This window comes from Choristoneura fumiferana, chromosome 27, assembly GCF_025370935.1.
Source record: "Choristoneura fumiferana chromosome 27, NRCan_CFum_1, whole genome shotgun sequence".
NCBI lineage: Eukaryota > Metazoa > Arthropoda > Insecta > Lepidoptera > Tortricidae > Choristoneura > Choristoneura fumiferana.
In genome coordinates this window covers 740,606-755,515 of record NC_133498.1, presented here as the reverse complement: position 1 = coordinate 755,515, position 14,910 = coordinate 740,606, and the positions used below count along the sequence as shown (strand labels likewise).

At 37.7% G+C, this 14,910-nt stretch overlaps 1 protein-coding gene across 1 annotated transcript in view; it reads right to left on the bottom strand.

The window, feature by feature from the left end:
* LOC141443348 (uncharacterized) overlaps positions 1 to 14,910 on the bottom strand; it is a 34,491-nt gene that overhangs the window by 5,554 nt on the left and 14,027 nt on the right. The window contains exon 4 of the mRNA XM_074108589.1: positions 677 to 834. Within this exon, the coding sequence (XP_073964690.1) occupies positions 677 to 834 (158 nt within the window). The remainder of the gene's footprint in view (positions 1 to 676; positions 835 to 14,910) is intronic.

Sequence of the window (14,910 nt, the reverse complement as noted above, 5' to 3'; positions counted from 1 at the left end):
AATTAAAACATAGATCATACTCGTCAAAATGAACAACATTAGTTCAGCGACTATTAAAAATTATTAGTTTTTTTTTAATTTATATAACACTTTAAAGTTTATTCTAAGAAGCAATGTAAAGCAAAATGGTTGATGTTTGTAGCGTGACAGGGTGACAGGCGACGTCAGTTGTGTTCTAGGGTGGTGTACATTGATTGCAGTATTTAATTTGTATGAAAAAAGGAAAATCTAAAGACTCCATTATTTTTATTAAAAGTCGCTGAGCTAATGTTGTTTAGTTTGACGGGTACGATCTCTGTTTTAATTATTTGCTCGTATTACAGGCCACACCCGGTATATGGGTTAAAGTTGAGATACTTCGTATTATAGGATTTGGAGTTAGTTTTCCATTAATTAAAAAGGAACAATTGAGGTTACACTAAACTATCCTAAAAATAAATTAACTATATATACAGTTCCCCCAAGTCTTGTCCCTGAGGAAGAGTGCCCATAAGGCTGGCTGCATTTCCGCGCTGGATCGTGATTCCAATACGTTGGGCGAGAAATGCACCAGCCCTATGGTCATTGGTAATTTCGATTTTTTTTTTTTTATTTGGATATTATATATTTGCTCACTAAATGGCGCTAGTAGTCGCTACATCTTTATGGTAAAAGTATTAATGGTAGTATCGCTTACCTGTGTCTCAGTCAGCATGAGACTGGTAGCGACCTCAAACCGCTTGGGGCGAGAGAGGTACTTGTTCATGCGGAACTGCTTCTCCAGCTCCAAAAGCTGCTGAGAGGTGAAGGCGGTGCGCGGGCGCCGAGTTTTGCCGAGCAGCGCGTGAGGGGCGCCTGGGGACAAACATAAAATATGAATTGTATCTTTGTATCCTATTGTAATAATATAAATGGGAAAGTTTGTCTATCTGTTTGTTACTTCATCACGTCTAACTCACTGAACCGATTAGATAAAATTCGGTATACTTACATAGGATAGTTTATCCTAGAAAAATGCTTAGTTCCCGCGGGATAGCGATGAACGAATCCCATCAAAACATAAATGTGAAATGAGAGCCAAGTTCAATATTATGAAATGCCTTGGTTCAACGACAAAATAAGTGAGATCTAAAGGGGTGCCAAGTTCAATGGTCAGTCCTGAAATTTATTTAAAACAACCATAAAATATTTCATAACAACTTAAAATATCATTTCGTTTTATAACTTAGGATAATATATTGAAGCCTAAAGTCTGACTTGGCTAGTTCTCATTATACGAATTATTATTAAGTACCTACTATAATTTAAGTTCAGTTTTTCTGTTCAGAAATTCTTCTGTTGTAATGCTAAAAAGTGTTCCATTAATGCCTCTATATAAAAAAAGTAGATGTTTTTTTTTCATATTTTCCGGTTGTAAACTACTTCTTTTACAGTCAAATATCCATTTGTATGCGGAAAAAGAACGCTCTACATAACATGATAAGTTTACGACAATCTAATTTAAAGTCTAATATATCAACATCATTTAGGTAGAGTCCATAAGTGAGAAGTCACTATGACAGGTCAAAAAATGCCATGAAAATTCCGCTCTCTGCTAATTACCAAACATTGTCTTACGCGTTGAGCGCAGCGGCAAACGTATGCATTGTCTGATACAAAATTGATGTGCGTCAAACGCATTGCGCGTTAACGGAGCGCTTTAGAAGATTGTAAAAGTAAAATCCCGGAGTTTCAATTCGATCGCCAAATCGAATACCTCAGTTTTAATACTGCACAACTATGCCACTACAATACGTAACAACAAGGCACATTTCTAATAACTAATAGGCACTCCACGATAACACAAAACAAAACTCAATTATTACATTTATGCCCAACGCAATTACGACTAGCATATTTATCAAAGCGCCGCTAAACCCATAAAAATGATAATTATCAATTACCTAACAGGATAGAGTGAACGCGACATTTGCGTTCTGTTTGCATTGCTGATAAATTTCTGAACGCATCTGTCAAGTTTTGGCGGGAACGGTGACGTTTCGCTGGGTCTTTTTTAGGGGGTCGATCGTCGTCAATTGGTGGTGTGTGTTAGACATTTTTGTTAAGTGGATTAGATTAGGATAGTGTTAGTTTTAATCATGGTAATGAACTTACAATTACAAATCATTATGACAACCTTAAATTAAAAATACGTAAGATGCATTTTCTATTTACAGCAAAAACCGTCCAAGAGCGTGTTGAACACGCCTGAAATAGGGTTCCATAGCCATTACGAAAAGATTAAGTAATATTTTTCTAAGGATTTCGTATTTTGTGCGGAATACTCCAAGTTTAGGTATATTTTATACCTGAGACTGCTTATATTTACTCTCAAACTAATAATAATTCTCGAGAAAACTTAACCGTTATAGTTTTCCTTGTAAGTTTGATATATTTAATACCAACCTGAATTTTTTCAAATTTTTCCACCCACGGGTTTAGATTTTAGAGGAATGCCTCAATTTTAATGAAAATTTGCTCTTTAAAGTTGAAATATTTTGCAAACAAATCACTGAATCGAATAATCGTGTTAGCAACCCCCTTATGGTTTTAAAAGACCTATCCAACGATACCCCACAATACAAGTTTGGATGAGAAAAAAAAATCACCTCCACTTTACGTCTATGGGAGGTACTTACTCTAAAAAAATATTTTTTTTGTACCGTCAGCCAAGTAAGTGGTCTACCAATTTTTGAACAAGTTCCTATCAAATGAATATGTCGCTAAAGTCGAACTTTCAAGTTGACAGACACGTCTATTTTCATTATTGTTTTATGACATGCAAACGATTATCAACTTTAGGGTGGTAGACCACATATTTGGTTGATGGTACCATTTTATCGGCATAGTTTTACATATAAGTATATTCGTGAATAAAAACTGGGTGCTAAAAAGTATGAACTTGCACTGCACTGCACGTAGTTTTTGTTTTTAATCCTGGCAAAGAAAAGATAAAGAAACCATACAGCATACAGTCAAATTGCAAGCAAACTTTAAAATTGCCGCGTCCAGTAGTAAAACAAATAGGTATTGGAAAACATTAAACAGCCAACCACTTAGTCCGATGATTATAACGAATTACAAACAGAAAATAAAACTAAACTGATTTAAAGCGGCCATTAAAAGTCGAAGAAATGTCACGTTCGGTAAATAAGACAATCTCGGGTTATGGTTGTGGGAAACAAACTTATTTTTGTCAGTGGGCAATTATGGAACTAATTTTTTACCTACTATTTATAAGACAGGTGCGACGACAGCGCCGTTGTTGCCCGTAAAAGTAAATTCGTGCTGTTATTGATTTTTGATTTCGGCACTTGAGCACGATCGCTTGTTGTATCTGTGCCTTTTAATTTATTTTTAAATTTCTTGTGACTGGGCTGCTTGTGCTTTTGAGTATTTTACATTACACCAATATTCAAAATGGTGTAGGTTCACAAATCATACTGTAATATTTGTCCGAATTATTATTTGCCTTAATTTTTTTCACACTGAAACCGTACATTTTTCTGAAATTTTTAAATGGTCATCCTATAGAAAACGTGGGTTTGGTTAGGTTTGTTTTATACTAATTCTGAACAATTATGGGATTCCGAGAAAAAAGAGTTAGATATGACAAAGGATACATTCTCAAAAATTAAGCGAGCCGGTTATAGACCCATTTTGAGGGTTCCGTCAAAAAAGCTCCAAAACTTGTACTTAATTAGTACCTACTTTTTGTGTTCAATTGTGTACTTGACTTTAGCATTATAAAAAAACTCATCAACCACAAAATCGACGAGCAATTTTAAGAATACGGAAAGCATAATTACAATTACTAATGAATTTAACTCTTGGCTCAACTCAGAATTACCCATGAAATATCTTCCGTGACCCATTGCCGGAAAAATAGCGAAAAGAAGCATCCCTAAGGGTCTGTCAGACCCTAATTGGAGCCCTATGCTACCCCCATAAATCTAGTGCCATAAACAAATCCAGTAGGTAATCGAGCCGGGCATAAATCTTCGCCGGTACCCTAGAGAAGGGTTCTTTATATTTGGAGACTAGCTGGTGCCCGCGGCATTGCTTCGTGTAAGAATAGTACTTAATTAAAAATAAATATCATTAGACAATGAGGGCTATCGTTTTTTCTCACTAGATGGCGCACTGTTGCGTGAGGTTTTTAAGTATGGTTTTGAAAGTCTGTTATTACGGGCGTGGAAACAAAGTTTAGATTAAAATCATATTTAATACACCTTAAAACCGTACCATATAAATATCGAGCATGCCACAGTGTTGCATAGTCCCCGTTTTGTTCGGAAAAAAGGGAGGACAAAGGTTTCCGAAAGACAAAACTGTCTCAAAACACAGACATTCATTGCCCCGGAACGCATGTTTGCCATAATTAATTACAGATATTGCAAAATATTCACAAAATTATTCTAATTCTAAATAAACCCGCGTAGCTCACCCAAAAACTATGAGATTTGACATTTCGGAGACCTCACGCTACACTAGCGCCTCTAGTGGCGAATTCATTCGCGATAGCGGCGATAGCCCTCATTGATACTAATCCCACCTGTCCCAAACTAAGCCAAGCTTGTATAGACGACCAAAAAAGTGGTTTTCCAATTTTAATGACAGTTCCTACTTCAGATATAAAACCATAAGGCTGATTGTTATATTGACTTGTGAGTGAACATACTTAGGTGTTGACGTTTTAAGCGCTACAAATGACATTTTCAATACATTTGCTCAAAAAAAACACTTTCAAATTTTTTTAATTCTCCATTTCAAAAGTGTACAAGCGAGGAGTTTTAAATGACAAAAATAAAAAATATCGACTTATACGTAGAAAAATGTACAAATATACAAAACTAAGTATGAATTTGCAAAATTGATTGTAATTATTATAAACTGTAATTGAATTCCCTCAGATGTTAATGATTTCCACCTTGTATTTATTCTAAAAAATTGCAGTGGCAGAACGCGTCGTACCTTTGCCTGATAATTTTAGTTAACTAAATTAAAAACAAAACTTACGCATGCGCATTACGGACGCGCCATTTTTGTAAAACTTTGCGTTGTTTCGTTTTTATTTTTCAATTTTGTGTTATTAATTGCCTATTTTCTCACAAATCTATTGAAAACGACGTATGATACACGGTTGGCAAGGTTTTACAAACTCGTGACGATTAAAACCCTCGCCTTGCGGCTCGGGTTTATCACTCGTCAACTCATTTGTAAAACCATACTTACCAAGCTCGTATCACAAATAACTATAAACCTTAGGGTTGTAAACCAAATTCTTGGCCAACTAATTGAGTAGGTACTGGCATAGGCACTAGGCAACGGATAAACTAAACATACTTAGGTATTTGGATAAACACATAATAAGGTTAACTGAAACAATTACTTTGCTGGTTACGATATAGTAACATATAATATAATTGCTTTGCTTACCCGCGATCTTCGGGCAATAGCCTACTCAGGCTAGTCCCACTTAATAATAGTTTGTTTGTTACTTCATCACGTCTAAACCACTGAACCGATTACAATACAATACAATACAATAACTCTTTATTGCACACCAATACAGTAAACAGTACAGAGAAAACAAGTATATACAAACACACAACACACACACACAAGTATATACATTTAAATGAAATTCGGTATACAGATAGTTTCAGTCCCGGGGAAGGGCATAGGATAGTTTTCCAGGAAAATTACATATTTCCCGCGGGTAGCGATAAACGATCTACGTAGACGGAGTCGCTGGTATAACGGCTATACTTGGTTTGGATAGGTAATTAACTAAATGTAAACAAACTTCAGCTGCCAGATTTGGTACATTCAAGGATTTAAAACATTTTACTTATCTATCATTGTAATACAAACTAGACTAGTGTATTCCATTACATAAATGTAATGTTTAGACAGTTTAATGGGGGAATTTCAATATTTAAGACACCAATTGACGTTGTTTTGTTTACATTTTGTTAAATCCCTATCCAAACCAAGTATAGTATTTAATAATTTGAGTTGGAACTGATATTTTCTCAACAGTAGCTGTGCCTGTGATGTCACCGTATATATCCTTCATAACATATAATATACCGTATCCTGACGCCCCCAGGGGTGGGCAGAAATCAAATTACACTGATTGCCGTCTTGCGCTCAGCCGAGCGGCGTAACGCGATTGTTCGTGTGTTCTGTGTCCCTAGATCCTGAACAATGGAGACGTTGCCTTGCATTGTGTACTAATGTTAAAATTACAAGGATGATGATGTTATGATTCGACTTTTTAGTACAAGGGCATAAATATACCTACAGCCATAACGTCAAATACATCGACCTTATGGCTAGCGACATTAAAAAGGTATGTAGATATTATTGACGTCTTGGTTATGTACATATATTTATGCTTTCGGCGTCGAGACGCTTACTCCGTGGGGCCCTGGTGGAAAGGAACTCTTCAGTCAGCTGGCAAAGAGACTGATCGACGCCACCGGGGACAAGAGGGCTGGCAGCTTCCTAGCACAGGTTTTGGCATCGCCACACAGCGAGGAAATGCTGCCAGCATTCTTGGAACCATGCCACAGGGGCCTTTCTTACATTTATATTAGTTTTTAATTATTATTATTAAGTTTTTATTGTGTAAATTAACTTAAGTATTTCCATGATATATGTAGTTATTTACAATGTTACTTAATATACCTTATTTTATTAATTTTATGCCTTTGACTGTACAAAGAAACTAAGAAGACTTTGTTGTTGTTTTTGTTTCAGCTTTGCACTCATTTTTTTCCCGTCTGTCCGAAATAGGGTTGTTTTTCGAGCGTATATATGTATGTATGTATAACTGTAGGTACACACTAATACATATTTTAATAAATACAATAAGACTGAAATATCGAGACAAAATAGGTATCCTGTTATATAAATTACACATTAGGTACATTTAAATATGTACACATACACAACACAAGATAGAGAACACAGCAGAGACAGAGAGAGCGTATGAAGATATGTACTTACGTATATTTCTTTGGTCATACATAATGCAGAAAAAATAGAATTTTGCAAAATTCCCACACGTTAAGGAATTCTATAATCTACACTTGGTTCGGATAGGTATTTAACTAAATGTAAACAAACTTGAGCTGCCAGATTTGGTACATTCAAGGATTTTAAACATTTTACTTATATCATTATAATACTAACTAGACTAGTGTATTTCAATACAGAAATACAAATGTTTAGATAGTTTAATGAGGGAATTTTAATATTTAAGACAAAAATTGACGTTGTTTTGTTTTCATCATCATCATCATCATCATCCCAGCCTATATACGTCCCACTGCTGGGCACAGGCCTCCTCTCAGAACAAGAGGGCTTGGCTTGGGTTGTTTTGTTTACATTTATTTAAATACCTATCCGAACCAAGTATAGGCAAAGCCGAGATTTTTATATTATTTTTGCATTATTGAACGACTACAATACTATAGCTAAAAAAAAACATACAATTCATGGTGTAGATTTTGACAAGTTTTATCTTTTTATTCCCCTTTCAAAATCCTAGCAGGTGTAAAACATGTAGTCAGTTTTTATGGCAACCCTTGAGGGGTGGATACCCCATGAATGACACTCGCCATAAATGTGGTTTACGCGTCATATGGGGGTGGTTTCGGGGCTGACTTAGAATTATAAGCAGTTTCATTCATTCATTATGACAATCATCATGTTATGACTTTCAGCAACTTTTTTTATTCATTCGAATATATTATCTTCATTGTATTACAATCAAGTTTTTTTTTATATAAGAGGGGCCAAACGAGCAGACGGGTCACCTGATGGAGAGCGATCACCGTCGCCCATGGACACCCGCAACACGGGGGGAATCACAGGTGCGTTGCCGACCCTTGTAAAAGAAACCGACCCTTGTAGTTGTAAAAAAATCCATACTAATATTATAAATGTGAAAATGCGTGTGTTTGTTTGTTTGCCCGTCTTTCACGTCGAAATGGCCGAGCGACGAATCGACGTGATTTTTGGCATAGAGATAGTTTATGGGCCAGAGAGTGAGATAGGCTACTTTTTATCCCGGAAAAACCAGCACAGATCCCGAGGGAACAGCGCGCGATAACAGAATTCCACGCGGGCGAAACCGCGGGACAGAGCTAGTTATAAATTTAAAAAATACGAAGACAAGCACGATTGAAATTGCCAATGAGGGCTATCGCGTATGAATTCGCCGCTAGAGGCGCTAGTGTAGCGTGAGGTCTCGGAAATGTCAAATCTCATAGTTTTTGGGTGAGCTACGCGGGTTTATTTATAATTAGAATAATTTTGTGAATATTTTGCAATATCTGAAGTTAATTATGGCAAATATGCGTTCCGGGGCAATGAATGTCTGTATTTTGAGACAGTTTTGTCTTTCGGAAACCTTTGTCCTCCCTTTTTTCCGAACAAAACGGGGACTATGCAACACTGTGGCATGCTCGATATTTTTATGGTACGGTTTTAAGGCGTAATAAATATGATTTTAATCTAAACTTTGTTTTCACGCCCGTAATAACAGACTTTGAAAGCCATACTTAAAAACCTCACGCAACAGTGCGCCATCTAGTGAGACAAAAAACGATAGCCCTCATTAGGCTGAGCGATCCATATTGCTACGACGGCCAATAGAAAGTTCATACCACATTTTTCTAGAAAGAGAATGGTATTCAAACTTCAATCGCTCATATTTTGCTTATTTTTCAACAGGTTTTGATGATTTTACGTTATTCGTCTTATTTTCCAGTTTTTATCAAGTTATATACCTAAGAGAAGTAAAAAAGCCGTGGTGGCCTAGTGGTTTGACCTCTGAGTTTTTCGAAATTCACGTGCAAAATTACATCCGAAAACTACTACAAGCGCGTGAAGGAAAATATCGTGAGGAAACCTGCAAAACCTGCGAAACAATTTTATAGTGCGTGTGAAGTTCCCAATGCGCACTGGGCCCAAGCCCTCTTATTATGAGAGGAGACCTGTGCCCAGCAGTGGGGTGTACATAGGTGATGAACTGTATACAATACAATTAAATACAATACAATACAATAAAGTGACTCTTTATTTTATTGTACACTACAAATAGTACCTAAGCGATACGGAAAACAGGTACACAGAGAGAAAATGACAATTGTCATTTTTAGACGGATTAATCCCTCTGAACTCTGAAAAAAAAACTGAGGAAGCTCGGTAGGGCCCTGGTGTGGGACGCGACATGCGTTGATACTTTCGCTCTGTCCCACATCCAGGCAACTAGCTCACAAGCCGGCGCTGCGGCTGATCAGGCTCAAATACTCAAGGATTACGAGTTTGCGGCGCTTGCTGTTGAGACCTTAGGGCCCTGGTCAGCCGACATGAAGTTTTTTATAAAGGCCCTGTCGTCCCGGTTGGTCGACGCTTCTGGGGACCCAAGAGCTGGCGCGTACTTATCCCAGCGGATCTCACTTGCGATCCAAAGGGGTAATGCGGCCAGCGTCATGGGAACCCTGCCACAGGCAGATCTTTTAGACGGGGTATTCTTTTTATAATTTTCATTGTTACAGTTAGTTAAGTTATCTTAGTTTAGTTCTTTTTTATGTATGTAAACTCATAATTGTACAACTATAAAAATTACTTGATATAATTTTTAATTTAATTTAAAATCTATCTATCGTTTCGTCTGTATCATTTAAAAATCTAGAGAGATCTAGTGAGAGTAGCGGGAAACCGGTGGATGCAAGTGGCAAGTTGTCGTTCATTGTGGCGTTCTAAGGGGGAGGCCTTTGTCCAGCAGTGGACGTCTTCGGGCTGATGATGATGATGATGATTTAAAAATCTAACCCAACCACGCAGCCACCTGCCCATATGGCCAACACCCCGGCACTTTACGAAGTTCGCTCATAATTGCCTAAATACCCATAAAATTGGCGAAACCCCTCGCCATTTTAACTACAACATATCGAACAAATGTCATCACTTATTCAGCCCCTTAACAAAACCCCCATCAAACTAATTTATACTTTAACAATATCGGAATAAAGTATAAATTTCAATGTGACGAGCTAAAGATTTAATCGTCAATGCCGCAAATGAATTTGGATTTTGATGCATGGTTTTATGGTTGAAATTAGTGTGAAGGTTTTGGGGATAAGATTTAAGGGGGTGCATTTTTATTTAATATTTATTAGTGCAATTACTTTAATGCTTGAATTAGGGATGAATTGAAAGTTATTTATTATTGTTTATAGTGCGCTAATTTGTTTGTTGGCTTCGCGAGGGGTGACAGGTTCTGTTTGCTTTTTTGATTTGAATTATTGTAATTGTTATAATTGTTACAATTAATACTGGAACTGTAGTAAAATTAGTTTTCGTCGAATTTTCTGACGACATGACAGAAGCACGACAGACAGCCAATGCAAATTCAGGTTATTGAATTTCTTACTTGTTAAATTGTAAAATAAATAAACTTGACAAATGACATTGACGTGACACAATACAAGACTCTTTATTGTACACCAGAAATAGTAAGCGGTACATAAAACAAACAGATACATCATCCATCATCATCCCAGCCTATATACGTCCCACTGCTGGGCACAGGCCTCCTCTCAGAACAAGAGGGCTTGGGCCATAGTTCCCACGCGGGCCCAGTGCGGATCGGGAACTTCACACACACCATTGAATCGCTTCGCAGGTTTGTGCAGGTTTCCTCACGATGTTTTCCTTCACCGCAAAGCTCGTGGTAAATTTCAAATGTAATTCCGCACATGAATTTCGAAAAACTCAGAGGTGCGAGCCGGGGTTTGAACCCACGACCCTCTGCTTGAGAGGCGATAGGTCAAACCACTAGGCCACCACGGCTTTTTACATACATTTACATAAAACAAACAGATACACAGAAAGAAAATTACAAGGCAAACAATAAGCGGCCTTATCGCTTAAGTGCGATCTCTTCCAGGCAACCTTTTTTACACTTAAGAGAGGCATGAAACAAATCTACATATTTATCTTTCTTTTGATAAACAAGTGTGAATAAATACGGATTAGTTAGGGAATTTAATAAAAACTTCATAAATTAAGGACCTTTATGCTGTTTTACTGTTAATAATTAATTATCTTAACTCTTGGTTATCTTTTAAACAGTAAGAGTTAGGCCACTAGTGTCTAAGAGAAAACTTCATTTGACCTGTGGATTGTCTCCTTAAAGTTAACGGATATTAAAAAATAACACGGTGTATAATAACCTAATCAACAGAAAAGTTGTCATTTCAAAGTTCAATATCTCAAAACCGGCTGAACCGATTTTTATCTAACATAGCTAAGAACTACCGCAGGGAAACTCGCCTTCACGTAAAAAATCCGCACCAAAATCGATCTAGCCATTTCAGAGGTACGATGCCATAGACAGACAGACATTAGCGTCGAACGTATCACACCCCCCTATTTGCTTTGGGGGTTAAATATTGGCTAGCATATTGCCCAAGATTTATGATGTAAACCAAAAAACCATTTATTTTTGCTGTTTGTATGATAAACCACAAAATCCTCTTGAAGATTATAGCGTCTTTGATATGTTGCCAAGTTGCCTGCAATGTTTTAAAACCTTTTTTACCGCAAGGAACCCCTAAAAAGGAACGGTACGGCGCAAGCGCTCACTGGCCCCTCCCACAACATACATGTATGTTGTATAATATATAATATAGATATTATAAAGTTTTGTTGAGTTTGAAAGACAAAATTGGCTTGATTCGAATTATGTTTGGTTTGTTGGAAATACCTAGGTACTGCTTCAGTTGCGGTTTAGCAGCAGAAAAAGAAGAATAAAAAAGTCTAGGTCTCCATCTTAAAGATAAAGATAAAATATAATTTATTCCCACAACACATAATAAGGTGACCCGGGGCTATTGTAGCTGATCTGAGCCGTCCGATGGCGTCCTTACCATGTTCATTACCACTACCATGAGTTTACAGTGACCGTACTCGATAGCGACGACGTAAATTATTTGTAGAGGCGCTGTACAATTCTCCATACAAATAATTTACGCCGTCGATATCGAGTACGGTCACTGTAAACTCATGGTAGTGGTACATGTGTGTTGTGTGAAGACAGTCTTCTGGCGAACACTACGTAAAATGGCCGAGAAGAACATGGCGTCGTGAGGACGCCATCAGACGGCTCTGATACAATATCCCCCCAGCTACAGTAGCCCCGGGTCACTTTACCTACAACGAAGACTTATTTTATTACAAATAATCTTGATGGAGATCCTGTGGGACTTCTGCACATCCTTCTATTAATATTCCTCATCCACTCAAAAGTTGACTGCTAGAGAGGCCATAAAGGAATAAGTTCGCCTTTGTGACATGTAACTGAATGTTTACCAACTTGTGTACATTAAAATATTAGAAATTATGTCTTTCTATAAGTAAACGGCTGCACAGATTTACACGAAACTAGCTTTTGCCCGCGGCTCCGCCCGCGTGGAATTCGGTTATCGCGCGCTGTTCCCTCGGAAACTGTGCATTTTTCCGGGATAAAAAGTAACCTATGTCACTCTCGGGCCCATAAACTATCTCTATGCCAAAAATCAAGTCGGTCCGTCGCTCCGTTTCGACGTGAAAGACGGACAAACATACATACAAACACACACTTTCGCATTTATAATATTAATTATGGATGGATGGATTTGGTATGTAGATAGATGGATCTCGGGATAACACATGTAAAATTTCAGGCGAGCAGGTTGAATGATCAAGCAAGTAGGTACAGTCAACGTCATAAATAAGTGTACCTTGTCACTTTAAAGTCATGTTTGAAAAGCCATACGAAATTGTGTAACGACTGAAAGCGACAAGGTACAGAAATGATCACTGAGATTGATTAACGTAGTCTGTAGTCTCTCTCCCAAAATGTCCTAATTTATCTTTAATTTATTAGTATGTTTTTTTTCACCATGAACCATAGAGTTCAGAAGTCGAAGATTCAGAGTCGAAAATGAAACTGGCAACTCATTCGAGAAAAACCCAAGACTAGACGCCTTGGCTTAGTTATAACAAGCCAAAAACTCGAAAAAATAAAAAAAAAACGGCCAAGAGCGTGTCCGACAAGCCCAAGATAGGGTTCCGTAGCCATTACGAAAAAAAACAAGTAATATTATGTGCGTTATAACACAATTAAAACACTTACTACAGTCTTAAAATCTATTACCAGAAAAAGAGCGTCACGGCACTTACGTCCTTTTGTTGAGAAGCGCAGTTTTTCGGCAATAACTTAAAAACGGTATATCCGATCATGTTGAAACCAATTTTCGTTGAAAGTATTTATTAAGCGTTACCTTTCCATATTTTTTTTCATTTTTTTTGAAAAAACGGTTTACAAGATAGAGGAAGGGACACAATTTTTGCTACTTTGGGAGCGATTATTTCCGGAAATCATCACTTAATCAAAAAAGTTTTTGAGAAACCTTACTATCTTTTCAAAAGAGCTGTCGAACTATGTGCCACACGTTGATGCGAGTTAAAATTTTTTTTTCAATTTCTATTACGTGTATGGAGTGCCCCCCCTATAAATATTCATTTAACTAAATAGCGGCTTTGACAAGACATCTGTACCTACTCCAAATTTCATTGATATACATATTGTAGTTTTCGAGTAAAATGCCTGTGACAAACGGACGACGGACAGACAGACAGACAGACGGACTTGACGAAACTATAAGGGTTCCGTTTTTGCAATTTAAGCTCCGGAACCCTAAAAACTTAGATGATATTTAAAGCAAATGTCATTATTCTCGATAGTCAGATAGTCTTGTGATGACAAATTTAACAAGGGCTTTATGAGGTTAAAACTGGCCAATGCAAGCTTTCGAAAATAAACTGCTTTCCAAAAACCCTTTAAAGTTTCACATCCTAACCTCAAATTATTCGGAAGCGTTTTGCGAAGGCCCGACGATATCCAATTAGCAGGATTCTTGCCGAGCAACTGAAAATGCTCCCTTTTTGCTGCCCTAGGGATGTTACCTTATGATTATCGATATAAACATTACGTCACAACTTTGAAAAACGTCGATAATTGGAACAAACATTTTTTTTAAAGTAGTGACGAGATAGGAAGGTCCAGCCCATAGCCTAGTATAGGCGTTTTCAACCTTTTGGTTTTAATAACGGCATACTTTTGGTTCATCAAAGTTTCACGGCACACTAGTAAAAATAATCAAGTGCGAGACGGACTGGCGCGTAGAGGGCTCCGTACAGTATACCCATAATATGTATAACAAATCTCACGCCACGCGTCAATTGTTTTCGTACTATTTTCTCATTAAAATAGCTATTCATGATTTCAATGCAGCATACACTTAGCGGCAATCGCGGCACACCTGAAGGCATACGCGGTACACCGGTTGAAACCGTCTGACCTAGTGGTTTGACCCATAGCCTCTCAAGCAGAGGATCGTGGGTTCAGACCCGAGTTGGCAACTCTGAGTTTTTCCGAATTCATGTGTGATACATTTGAAATTTACCGAGAGGTATACGGTGAAGCAAAACTTGCACAACTATGCGAAGCAATTCAATGGCTTGTGTGTGAAGTTCTCAGCCCGCATTGGGCTCGCGTGCCAACTACGGTCCAAGTTCTCTCATTTTGAGAGGTCTGTCAGCAGTGGAACGTATAGGCTGGGATGATGAGTAAAAAGTCTCTTTCATACAAATTACCTGTACATCCAGGGTTGTCCCTTAGGGTTCACTATTGAAAGTTATATTCCGTGAGTAACATAGGCTATGTAAACAGTGGCGTAGCGTGGGTATCAGCCGCCCGGGGCGGACCGCCCCCCCGCACCCACTAAGCTACGCCACTATATGTGAACATGTAAAGTTCCCACAACC